The sequence below is a fragment of the Manis pentadactyla genome, chromosome 8 (genome assembly GCF_030020395.1).
Source record: "Manis pentadactyla isolate mManPen7 chromosome 8, mManPen7.hap1, whole genome shotgun sequence".
NCBI lineage: Eukaryota > Metazoa > Chordata > Mammalia > Pholidota > Manidae > Manis > Manis pentadactyla.
The window spans coordinates 65316304-65329503 of record NC_080026.1 but is presented as its reverse complement, the minus strand read 5'-3'; the positions used below and the strand labels follow the sequence as shown (position 1 = coordinate 65329503).

The 13200-nt window shown below is 54.4% G+C and overlaps 1 protein-coding gene across 1 annotated transcript in view; it reads right to left on the bottom strand.

Annotated features, from left to right (window-relative positions):
• LOC118932789 (annexin A8-like) overlaps positions 1 to 7626 on the bottom strand; it is a 41941-nt gene extending 34315 nt beyond the window's left edge. Inside the window, 5 exon segments of the mRNA XM_057505370.1 lie at positions 268 to 358; positions 1143 to 1256; positions 2531 to 2625; positions 3445 to 3535; positions 7606 to 7626. Coding sequence (XP_057361353.1) covers positions 268 to 358; positions 1143 to 1256; positions 2531 to 2625; positions 3445 to 3535; positions 7606 to 7626 — 412 coding nt within the window.
• Between the last annotated feature and the right edge of the window lie 5574 nt (positions 7627 to 13200).

Below are 13200 nucleotides of genomic sequence, written 5' to 3'. Positions count from 1 at the left end.
GTGCCTACCCCTCTTCTCAGCAGCCAGGGGCTGAGGGGGCTTAGAGACCAAGCCTGAGTTGGCCCAATCTCACTATCAGTCACAGTACTTGGCACACATTAGGTGCTCAGCACCCATGTGTGGAAAAGCCCAGAAAGGGATCCTTTCAAATGTGGCCCACTACACTGCTTGTCCTTTGTCCTCTGCCAGGCTACTAAAGCCTGTGTTCATTCCCATATGAGCCTTGAACTCAGGCCCCTGCACCCTCCCTTTCTGCAGGCCACTTACCCTCCTCATAGGCCTTCATTATCTCCTGAAGCTGGTTCTTGGTCCAAGAAGCCAGGATTTCAATGACGACGCCTTCTTTGGTTCCTAAATCCTGAGGATAAGACCTTCTGTCTGCTGAGCGCTCTTTGGTGTGCCCCTGATCTATCTGCACCCGCTTTTGTCAAAAGCCCCAGGAAGAACTGGTCACTGCTGTGACCTCTTTCAGGGGGACCTCTGCTGGAGGCTGCTTCTGAGGGAAGTCACATGGATTCATCTCCAGTGGTGGGCACTGTGTGTAAGTGTTGTGATGGGAGAGCTCTCTTGGCTCTGCCTTCATAGCTGGGCGGCTGGAGCAGGTCGCTCCACCTCCCTGAACCTAAGGTAGTGCTCACCTTACTCAGGGTAGTAAGCCACCCCCATCCTGAAGGTGCATTAGAGAGAGTAGGTGTAAAACGCCTGGCATGTGGACAGTAAGTGTCCTTTCAGTGGAGATGATCATGGCTGCTGGGTCCTGATGCCCTCCTAAACATCTGTGAATGCAAGACAGGTGGTGGGAAGTGGGAATCTGGGGGACCAGGCATGAGACAGCAGAGGTTCGTTTCTAGTTGTTGCACAGTCGCTCCAGTGATGCCTGAGAAATTCTGATTTTGACTTCACTGTGGCCACCTGGTGGCAGAGCCAATCAGTCTGTGTTTGGTGGCAGTCTATGCAGACGGTTGCGAGCTCACTGGGTTCCGCCAAGGTGCAGGTGGCCATTCCAAATGGTGGCTAAGGGGGAGCTCAGGGATTCCAGTGCCAGGTTCTCTTGGGGAAGGGGTCCCAGGCATGGCTCCCCATTCCTCCTCCCCTCCAACCCTTGTAAGTGTTTCTACCCCCCGTCCCATCTGCTCAGTTACCTTCACGGCATCGTGCAGCTCCTTGGCCCTGTATCTGTACGGTGGATACATGAGGGCCATGATGAGCCTCTTGAACCTGCCACTCAGCTCTGACTTCAAGGTCTCGGTGAGAACCTAATGCAAACAAAGGTGTGATGGTCTGCATGCTACACTCACCTGAGCGTGGGCAGCGGGATGGCGGTCAGAGCCAGGGGCTTGGGCTGAACTCCCGTGTGGGCTTGCCATGTGCTGGTGGGGCTGGGGTTTCTCAGGCCAGCAACACAGCCCCTCTTACTAAGCATCATCACCCTTACCTGTGAAATGGAGGCAATGCTACTCCTGCTTCACACCATTGCTTAGGGAATATGGCTCAACTCAGCTTTCAGTACCATGCTCGGCATATCATGTACAAGTTTGTCAATGCCCACCATCAAATCCGTCACTTAGCCTACAGGCACTCAATAAATGGGTGAATGAATTCAGGAGTCTGTCTCACAGGAGTCTCCTTCTAAGGGGAGTTGTCTCAGCAAGAAGCCACGAGGCCACCGCCAGCCAACTCACACAAGAGCAAAGGACCAAGGGCCTTGTCAGACCTGGATTTAGATTCCAACCTTGTGGTGTACAGGCTCTGGGGTCTTGGGCACTTAACCTCACAGAACATCAGTTTGCCCTAATGTTGAAGAATGTACAGTGTGATGATTCAGAGATATTATTTTTAAAAAAAGCACATTGGCTTCCTTCACGGAGCGCTTGGGCTTGATCACTTACTTTCCTGAGTTCAGTCTCCAAACAATGAGCACTGACCAGGGCTCCTGGCAACTCTCCTGTGTTTACCCAGCACCCTCAGAGCCTGGCTCTGTCCTGGAGGTGCTGTGGGTGGGAGGAGAGCAAAAGGGCCTGGGCTGCGTGCTCTCTGCCCTTTGAGTTTCCTCATGGCAGGAGGGAGAAGGGGTGGGCAAAGACCTCCCCAATGTGAGGAGAGAGCCCCGCACCACAGGACAGAGCAGAGCCGGCCTGCTGTTAGCATCCTGGGGAAGAGCAGGGCACTCCAGGTGGGGGAGCAGGAAGAGCACAGCACCAAGGTGGGGAAACAGCTCAAGGATCAGATGTGAAGGAGTGTGGGGAGGCAGACAGTGGGCCTGACCGCAGGGCAGACACCAAGCCAGGGTGTGGGGAGGCATAGGTAAGTTTGCCAGATCAAACACAGGATGACTAGTTAAACTGTAACTTCAGATGATATTTAATATAATAATAATTATTATTAGTAGTAGTATTTTGAGTATACATGTGCCCATGTTTCTAGTGGGCTGCCTATAGACAGGGGCCTTGTCCAGAGTGAGCTTCCTCCTAGACTGTTTCTGACAGTAGCAGGCCCCCCAACCCCCTGAGGAAACCTGCCCCCCATTTACCTTGCTGAATTGAGCCTTGAAAGACTTGGCTATTTGCTGCCGCTGTGCATTGCTTTTCTTCATGAGCACATCGATGATGGCCTGCTTGTTGGTCCCTGCAGGGGAGCACAGCGTGAGCACGCCCAGAGCCCCCAGGGGGGCTGGTGAGGGCTGGGGTAGAGGGAGGGCAGCTGCTTGGAGGCCAAGCCGTGGGGATACACCACCTGGATGGTTTCAAAATCTGACAATTTTCATGGTGGATACAATACACCCAGGCAGAAAATCTGTCCATTCCCCATCTCCCACACACCCAATGTTGGGGTGCAGCCCATGTTCAGTTATACAGTGATAGAATCTGAGGACCCACTGGTCACCTGATCTGCTCTGGCCATTTCCCCAGGCCTTGGGAGCCCAGACAGTGAGGCCTCCTGTTCTGCCTGCCCGTGTGCTGCTGGCAGTGGAGGAAGTCCAGGACCTGAGGAACCAACGACTAGGTCTGAGTGCCTGCCCGGAGCCCAGTGGGCAAGCAGCCTCATCTCTCCAGGCCGTTTCCTCCTTTGGGGAGTGGAGGTAATAGTCAAGGTTTCACAGGAAGTAGAGCTCATGCCGTTTCAGCTGTCCAGGAATGGGAGTTCTCATTAATACCCCAACTGGGCAGTCAGAGCCAGAGAAGGTATAAATCTGCATAGGGTTTTCTGGGCCAGGCTATCCAAATCTGGGCTGGCTTCAGCCCGCCCTTTCCTGTTCTCAAGGATGCAGAACCTGGAGACAGAAGCTTCAGCCTGTGTGATTACCTGGGACCCAGCAGTCAGGGTTACAGGATAATCCTGACTCCCAAGCTATCCGCAGGGATCTGAGAAGAGGGATCTTGAGCAGAGTGGGAAGATTCCAGAGAGTCAGAGTGCTCCCAGGACAAGGCCACGGACCCCACTTACCAATCCCTTTCATGGCTTTGTAGATGGTCTCCGCATCAGGGTCTGGGTTGAAGTGCGGGCTGCCTTTCACCACGACGCCATCCTGCTCAATCTGCACAGAACCCAGGTCTGCTCAAACCCAGACGGCAGGAGGGCACTGCAGGCTCCCGGCCCACCTCACAGCGTGCCTCTGCAGGGTGAGCCCCAGTTTGGCCCCACTACACGCTGGTGGCTGAGCCTCCAGTTCCGCCTGCTGCCGCCTGGCTTGGCTCCTCCTTTCTGTCCACAGAGGAGGCCCGAGGGGTCCTTCCTGGTCCAGGGCCTCAGCTTCTGCATATGACAGTTTCCAGATGTAAGATGAGGAAGGGGTGCCTTTGCCCACTGTGTACCAAGTGACTATACGCCCCCCTCACATCAGGACTGCAGAGGCCTGGGGAATGGAGGCTCTATGGGCCAGTTATCTGACTTGGCTGAGGGGAAGCCTGTCCTGCCAGCCGGGCCCCCAAGCTGGAAGGAGCAGCCTCCTGAGGGGGAGTGAGGCAGGACCACCTCAGCACTGCCTGTTGCTCAGCACTGCCTGGCCACCCTGAGAGATGGCATCCCAGCCTCCAGGGCCAGTGCCAGCCCCAGGGAGTTGGGGTTTGCAGGCTCTTGATGGTGGCTGGTATTGTGCCCACTTCCAGAGCTGCCATGCTTATGGGGGCAGCAAGAGGTGGTTCTGCAGCCTGCACATCACCTTCAGTGCTGGGTGAAAGGGGGAACCAGGAGCAAGTCCTGAGATGGGGGCCTGGCCCAAGGAACGACCAGTGGGCCTTGCAAGTATCCTTCAGAGTCCAGCAATGGTTTTATTGGAGTGACAGGGCACCAGGGATGTGCTCCTGGCCACTCTGGTGACTTCAGCAGGATCCTACAGTCTTCCCTCCCTCAACCTCCTTGCCAGGTCTGTTCTTGGATCTTCTGTGAGGAGATTTCTGAGACTGTGGAGGTTTGCCTGGGTAATGGGAGCCCCAGAAGTGGGTGGGGGCACTGTAGGGTTGAGTACACTGGGTACAGGAGGACAGGACTGGCAATATATCCTATAGGAGGTGGCTTTCTTCAGGATAGGCTGGCTGCATGGAAACTCCTTGGAGGTCTGTGACTTGGGGGACAGTCACTCGGAGCTGTCAGCTGTGTGGGAAGCCTACTTGATGCGTGAGGGTCCTGCGAGAGACCGCGCCTGCCCGGCCCGCCTGAGAGGGTGCTGGCTCCACTCAGGGTTCTATGGGGCTGCCACGTCTCCTCCACAGAATGGGCCCTTGGTGAAGAAGCTGGTACCAGCCAGAAGAACCACATCTTGCTTGGAGAAGCCACCAAACCTCCTCTGTGCTTGCACTGAGGGGTGGCTCTGGATCAGGCTGGGCCTCTCCCAGCCAGTGCCATCTAAGGGCATGCAGCTGACCCAGCCACCCCCAGCTCCTTCCAGCACTGCTGACAGGCATAAGGAAGGGACAGCCCACAAGGACAAGAATATGAGGACAGGCTTCATGGAGTTGAGCATGCTGCCTTGAGAATATACAGGCAAGGCTGGGAAGCCAAGCATGGTTTGAGCTCAAGCTGCTCTCTTCCTGAGAAGGGGTACTTAACAGGAAATGAGAGCCAGAGCACCCCACTGAGCATCCTGACAACTCATGGCCTTTGCAAGTTCACAGGCTCATGGGGCAGAGGCTTAGGTTTACAAAGAACTGTGTGATACTCAGAGAATTGTGAAATAAACCAGATGGGCCCATGACTTCCAAATCTTGAAGCCAGAGCTTGCCCCAGGGCTCTTTAGCCTTGTATCCTGCAGAATTTCTCAGATGCAAATGAACTGTGCCTCTAAAATATGGTTGGGCAAGGGAGACATAGAGGGAGATGGAGATGGGCATTGAGCTTGAGGGAGGCCCACAGACCCTTCAGATGGAAGGGAGTTGAATTGCATTGCATTTAGTTTCCTCACCTTTTGCCCACTTCTATCCACCCCTCCCCACTCACCTACTCTCCTCTTCCCCACCCAGCAACCTGACATTCATCGGTCTATTCATCCACTCCCCCGAAGACACCCAACCACTCACTGCATATGTCCAGCCAGGCAGCCGGCCACCCATCCTTCCTTACATCAAGCCGTGTATATTAGATCCCAAACCTACAGAGCAGATTCCCATCTATGGTGTATCTATCAGGATATTTCCTTTGAGGAAGAGGTAGGCAGTCTTTCTATATACTGTGCTTGAATTTCAAAAGTCTGGTGACAGATTTTCCTATCTCATCTCTCAGCACCACATTTCACAGCAAAAACAGGAATAATTCCTTGTGGAGATTCCATGCAGAGAGCCTGGATGGGCGCAGATATGGCCCAGCTGTGTGCACACATACACTGTATCCCTTGTGTCAGCTGCTGTTGGTCCTGTTAGTGATTTGCACACTCCTATGTGCCAGGCCCTCTGCATTAGATGCCCTGGGTGCTCTTGGTGCACTGCTTGTCTCCTTGACTTCCATGACAGCTGCACTAGGTATGTCTGGATGCCCCATTTTAAAGGCAAGGGAGCTGGGCTGGAGTGCCTATCAAAAGGCATACAGCTGGTCAGTGGTGGTGCCAGGACTTGGCCATGGCCTGACTCCGACGCTGAGCTCTTTCTACCTCCCCCACTCTATTGATGACACAACCTTTTCCAGATGATGAATATTCCTGGAACTCTTCACTGAAGGAAGACTTGTGGCCCACTGAAGGAGGGCCAGTTGTCTGGGAGCGTGAGCTCAGGATGCCACCCATGAGGGGCTTTTTCCTGCCCTCCAAGCTGGCACTGGGGTGCTGTGCAGAGTGAGTGACCAGGCTGTGTGTCTGGGTCACTGTAGAGCAGCCCATTCAGCAGGTCTGAGGTCAGGCCTGGGTGGCAGTGTTTGTAAACAGCTCCCTCCGGGATGGTGATTCGCTGTATTGAGAAGTCTCACCGCCCCCTTCCCACTCCATGGTTTTAGGCAGTTATCTGGCATCAGACTCTGACTATCAACACGCAGTGGTGGGCTTCCAGATCTTTCTGAGACTCAGCTCCCACCTAAGCTGTTGGAGGAAGGATCTGCCTAGCCCCCTGCTGGGTCTTTCACTGAAAAGGTGACTCAGCCTGGCCTGTAACTCTCCATAAGAGTTCCATTCAGGGGACCTGCCATGCCTTTGTCATCCCCCACCACCAGGCTGCCCGGGAGAACCTGGGAGACAGAATCTGTCTCTACAGGGAAGGCACAGACAGGTCCCACCCATCAGATGGCCTCCTCTGGCTGATCTTTCACCTCTCTCCAGTCCTGGTCCTGGTTCAGCTTGGGGAGCCGAGAACCAGAGATCTCCCATGGGTTTTGGGTGCTGGGCCCTTGCAGGATGCCCTGGCTGCCAGGGAAGGCATCATCTCATTGGGGAAGAGGTTAGGTTTTTCCTCTCTGGAAACAGACAGAGCAGAGGTGGATCATGCTCTTGGTGTGGTGTTCATGCACAGAGAAGTAAGTGCCCCTTCTCAGTCTGGGCAAATAAGCACCCTTGGTACCTGGAGGCCTGCCTGCCCTCCTATGCCTGAGATGTGGGCATGGGCGAACCCTCTAACATCAGCCTATTTGTTCAGATTGCTTTCCAGTTCAAGGCACTACAGTGGCTCTCCATTGCTCTTAAGGCATTGCCCGAACTCCTTAGCCTGCCAAACAAGGCTCTTTAGGACCTGGTCCTGCCTGCTTCTCAGGTACATCTCCCCTCACTCTCTGCCCTCCCACCCAGGGCCCTCAGGCAGTGGTGGGTTACTTCCCTCCAAAGCCAAGCTTCCCACACTTCTTGGCCTTTGTACATACCGTTCCTTCTGCAAGGAACCATCTGCCTGATTGTCTCTGAACACATGCATGTGAATACACACCACACACACAGAAAGAGCTCAACCACAATACCATACCCCCTAGCTTCAAGCATCCCTAACCCTCCCTGCAGGAGCTCATCCCCTAGGCTCCCCAGCCAGTCAGCTTCCCCCAGTGCATTTCATGGTTACTTTATCTGTCTCTCCTGCCTCTGGCCAGGAGGGCCTCTAGGGCTGGGGCAGTTTCTTCTCCCCTTCCTCCTCCGTGGGCAGTACCAAGTGTTGACTGAGCCAACACTGTGCAGGAACCCACCACCATCGCTTGCTCCATACTTACCCAGGCTTTCCACCAGGCCATGTGGCTCACCTCTCAGGCACCTTTCCCTGGAGAGATGAAGATACACTGTCAGCCCTCCCTCCACTCGGGCTCCTCAGCCCCAGCATGCTGTAGGCAGCTGAGCAGGTGGCTTGGGTTGGGTGTGATGGTACCAGCTGGCCCCAGGCACCTCCCAGCACCCCTCCTGTGGCTCCCAGGCCCCACCCAGGCCCCACCCAGGCCTGCCCTGTACAATTTCACTGCTCACCACCAAATGTTTGGGGTGTGGCTCTTACACACAGTCTGTAAAATCTGAGTCCCAATCTTTGAAAGCGCCACTTAGTAAACACAGCCGTGCTTCACTCCACCTGATCTGTGTGAAAAATGAAATGCCATGACAGAGAGTCTGGGTTTGGGCTTGGGTTCTCCTTCCTAACTAATACCAAAGTCTCCAGTTGTGCCCTGGCTCCCATCCCCCACCCCCTTCTCAGGGACCTGGTATGCCAGCCTGCCTGTTCCTCTCTCCTCTGACTTCAAACTCTTCTCTTGCTCTCCAAGAGCATTTAAACACACCTAAGCCCCTCACCCCTTAAGGATGCTTTCCTTAGGCCATACACCTGCCCACATACAGGCCATTGTCTGCCCCCACCTCCAAGTTGCCCTTATACTGACCCCATTGCTCCATGTCCCCCCACTGCTATGCAGGACCCTCCCTGCCACACTCCTGGAGTTTCCCTCCCCAAGGCGACCACCTGTCAATAAACCCATTCAGCTTTTTGCAGTCCTCCACCTGTGGTCTGCTCAGCATTTGAGAGCAGAACCACCACTGTCTCCTGAAGAAGCTAGCACCCCTGCCCTTCCCAGCAAGGTGTGTTCATCCTCTTCCTTGGATTCCCCTCTCTCTCTCTCACCCTCCATCTGGATCCCCTCTTCTCACTGTGTGCTTATCATTTACCCCTATAGCTTAATTACAATCCACATTGATGATGGTACCAAAGTCCCATCTCCACACCACTCCTCCTGAGTTCTAGAAGTTCTCTCTAATTCTCTCTTGACAGCTCCACTTAGATGTTATCTTAGGTCCCGTAGACCAGAGGCAGAGCATGAGACAAGGACATGTGTCCAGTGAGTTCCTCAGGGAGGCCAGGAGGGAGGGAGGGAAGCAGGACAGAAGGGAGGCATCCATCTCAGCATAACTGGGGTGGGGGAGGGGTCCCCAGAGTGACACCCCCAGGATCCATTCACCCCAGGGGGGGAGGCTGGGCTTTTCTGTGGTGGCACTCTCTAGGCTTTGAGTTGGGAAGTCGGGTGACAGAGACTCCAGTCAGGGCCTGGAAGCCCATATCTCAAGGGCAGTCCTCTGAAGAAGGTCTGGGGGCCTGCCACTTAGGAGCAAAGGGCAGAAATGGGATGGAGAGGGTGGGCCTGGCTGGAGCACTGCCAGCCTCCTCACAGATGTCAAACTGTGTGTCTGAAGTGGTCTCATCTTTCCCTGTCTCAGGAGAGCCTACCTCCATCTGTGCTGTTGCCAAGCAGAAACTGCGAGTGCTGCCAAGCCCTTCTCTGTCCCTCACCCACGGGTCCTGTCATCCAGTCCACCATTTCTCCCCTCCCTCACGAAGGCACCCTGCTGCCTTCAGCCCATGGCAACCCCAGCTCCCCTCGTCTCCCCTGGTTACCTGCCTCCTAGCTGGCTCCACACCACTGTGGGCTTCCAGAATCTCCTTCCTGCCATCAGTCCTGCCTTGGTGTGCGCAGTCCAAACTCATAAACCCTCCCCACGGCCTGCCAGGCTCCCTACACCAACAGTCTCACCTGCTTGAGCAGACCACACCCTCTCATGCATCCTCCCTGCCCTGGCGTTCCAATGGGTCATTCGCCAGACACCTACATTGTCTGTGATGCACGTGGACACCACACCAAGGGCATGATCCTCCTCTGCTCTTTCTGCTACCCCGGCCCCAGTCCTGTCCCTAGGCTGACTCTGATGATGTATAAGGACCCACTGAACAGCTCTTCCTCAGAGCAGCCTCCCAACACCCTGTTCCCAGGCTAGAGTCCATCCCCTGCCATACACTGGAAACGGCACCCTCTGCCTATATAAGCACAGGTCAGGACTTATGGCCGGTGTAGCCCTGTGCTTCTGGGGTCCCCTGCAGGGCCTGCCCCTGCCCAGCCCAGAGACAATGTCAGGTGGGGTGTCCTGCCTGAAGAGCCCTTACAATAGGACTTCAATTTTTCCATAGAAATCCCCCAGCTGACAGAGGATGTGAACGGGCTGGGCACATTTTGAAGTGGTCTGTGACATTTTTGCAAGTTTTGTGACTGACCTGAAGGATCCATGATTTAAGAATGGGATTCTTTGTATTTAAGACGGTAGTTTTGTATGCTCCTGAGGACTCCCCTCCAGGGTTGGGCCAAAGTTCTGCATGCAGAGGCCCTGATTAGTGGTCCTCATGGCTGTCCCATCTCCCAGCATCTGGCCTGCATGGCCCTATATTTAGAGTCCTGGTGGCTCTGCTGAGGCTGAGTCCCCGGGCCTGGTCACAGCCCAGCCATCCCTCGGGGCTCCAGCAGTGGGCAGCCACCCAGCCTGACCCCGGGCCTCTGTCTTTCCTCCTTCTCCACTCAACCCCTTCACTCAGAGTCACTAAGCCCCTCAGGAGCTTGTCTTGGCCCGAGATGGGAGGGAAGTTCACTTCTGGCCCGATGTCTCAGGCCTGGCTACCTGCTTGGAAAGTGGGATAGAAAACACAGAGCCCGACCCCGAATGGACATCTTGGCAGATTGCCGCGCGTGCAGACTGTCAGCAGAGCAGAGCTGGGGCCGTCAGGCAGGGCTTGAGAAATGGAGCTCCTTTCTGCTACCCCAGCTCCTCCCTGGGCCCACTCTGGGGGGGCCTGGTGCACAGACAATGCGGGGGGAACTGTTAAGGCCACAATTCTATTAGGTATGCATGTTCCAATGGGGGGCAAGCGTGTATGTGCTCCCACTTGTGTGCTTGGGTAGGAGGCCTACGGCTGACCCCGGGGGGCCTACAGCTGACCTGAGGGGGGGTGGGTCCTAGCTCCCAGAAGCATGTGATCTGGGCCAGCTTGGAGGTCCAACCTGAGTCTACAGGAGCTGCTTTACATGACCCAGAGGCACTCAGAGAATATGCATTGTGATAGTCCCAGTATAAAATAAGGAGTAAGCATCGCCCAGCATACTTCCCTTTGTACATTTCTCAGCTGGGGGCAGCTCAGATGGGAGACTCACTTTCGTTCCAGTTCATTGAAGAATGCTGTTGGTAGTTTGATAGGGATTGCATAGAATCTATAGGGGGAGACTCACTTTCTAAAAATATCCTGCCCCATCTAAAGACTCTGGCAGGGTGGGGGTGGGGGAGGTGGGGAAAAAAGGCAGCCCCTGCACTTCAGGCAGCAGCTGCAGGCCACCCCCTTCCCTCCTTGGGGGGTGGGGAGTGCCCTGGTTAATGCCACACCAGAGGGGACAACTGACCCAGAACAGGGGAAGGCAGGGCCACAGAGTGGGCTGAGTGGGGTCCACCAAGGACACGCCCTTTGCCCACTCTCTCCTCTTACTGTGCCCCACAGGCAGCAAGGACAGGGCCGGGGTGGGGTGGTAAGGGGTGGGCCCTTGTCCCTCCCAGGTGTCCTCTGGCCTAACGCTCCAAAGTTATGACTGCCTCCCTCTTCAGCTCAGGGAGGAGGAAGGGGTGGTGGGCCCTAGTTCACGCTGGCTGAAAAAAAAAAAATGTCCATTAATGAACATACACGCTGGTCTCACTCAGGGTCTCACTGAGCTCTCCAGTAAGGCACAGACACGTTTCTCCATATAGGGTTGCAGAGTCTCAGATGGGCATGTACCATCTTACATTTATACATGGAGACAATGTAGGAGCACAGAGTCAGTTTCAGGGAAGGGTCCTTGAACCTCTCAGGACAGGACAATGCTTTCACCAAATAGGGATGATCCAAAATACTTCACTTAGTATTAAGGAAAACATAAAATCTCCCTATATTGTTATTTTAATCCCCTTTCTGCCTAAGAAAAATTATTTCCCATACTTTTCTTGGTGTTGTGAGTACAATAAACATTTTTCCCTTGATTTTTGAAACACCTACAGTCCCAGCCACTTCTTTAATGCTCAGTAAAGGCAGGTGAGGACCAGTGGGTCTTGCCCACACCTGCATGGGCATCAGGGACCCACTGCTCTGGATCCTGCCCTGCACAGGGCCCTGCCACCTGTAAGATAAATTCTAGCCGAAATAAGAAGGCAAAGAGAGGCAACAAAGGGCCAGGTAATTTATTTAAATACCCCCAGGTGAGGTTCTGTGGCCTTCTTGTCACAGGCCAGAGAAGTCACACCTGGTTAGGGAGGTGGGGGCTTATAAGGGGTTAGGAGGGGGAGGAGTGGGCAAGCTATCCTAGGGGGCGTGGAGAGGTATGATTGGCTAAAGGTGACATAATAGACAACTAGAAACTTTTTTTCCTTCCAAGAGGGAGGAGGCTGACATCCGGGTCTTAGTTGGCACATCAGGATGGAATTCAGGGAGAGCTGTCTCCTTTCCATATATGGCACAGACTTTGGGGTCTGGTCTGTTCTCCCCCTATGGCATCTCTTTGTTCTGTTTGCATGTCCTTGTTTTTCCTTTCTCCAGCCTAACACCACCTGGGTGCCAGATGCCAGGCACTCCTTGTTAACATTCTCTGTATTTTTTCACACAATCAGTGGCTTTTACAAAAACAAACCAAACAAAACATTACACTGATGAAGTCCTCATCACATTCTGTGAAGGAGGTCAAAGTGCAGTGTGGAGCTGCTGCCTGAGGCACCTACACTCGCTTAGGGACTGAGGCTCTGAATGGGGCCCAACCAAGCCCCTGAGTCCCACCCCAAACGGACTTATCATCCTTTCTCATTTCCTCCATTCTGAGTAGGCCAATTCTCTGGAATGCCTGTGCCCGGCATTTTGTGCCCCAGGAAGCCTTCTTATCAAGAGCTGGGGTGACAACATACTGGCAGAGATGGGACAGGTTCACATTGGAGGTGACGTCTCTCACCATTCCCATCCTGGCTGTTGGTAGGACACAGATGTGGGACCCAAGCTGGGCCAGGACTGAGAAGCGGAGAAAGGGTCCACGAGAGACAGCAAGAACAGGTAGAGGTGCTCTGAAGGTGCGAAGCCACGTGACCCAGGGTAACCCTGTAAACGATCCTTAGACACATATACACAAGCTATTCCAAGAGCTTTCCTTTTTCAAACATGGGGAAATTATGGTCACCACTGTACATACTTTAAGCAATACAGGCTAAAACTCCAATGGACACAGTTTTAGCAAAGTGTTCTTAAAGAAATTCAACAGCAAGGCATAAGTATTCAGGGAGGTGGAGCTGGGTGTGGGGGGTAGTTTACTGTCCACATGAATTAGGGGTAACAGGTTATAGTCCCCCAAAGGCTCTCTCCTGAAGCACTCAGGGTTCCACCCCAGGCTCCCGTGTGCGGTGTGCACGGCCCTGGGAGCCGTCCCACAGACACTGCGCACACGCTGGGCGGGGGGACATGGCGTGCTGGAGCAGCTCTGGAGAACATGGTTTCTTCTAAGGTGACA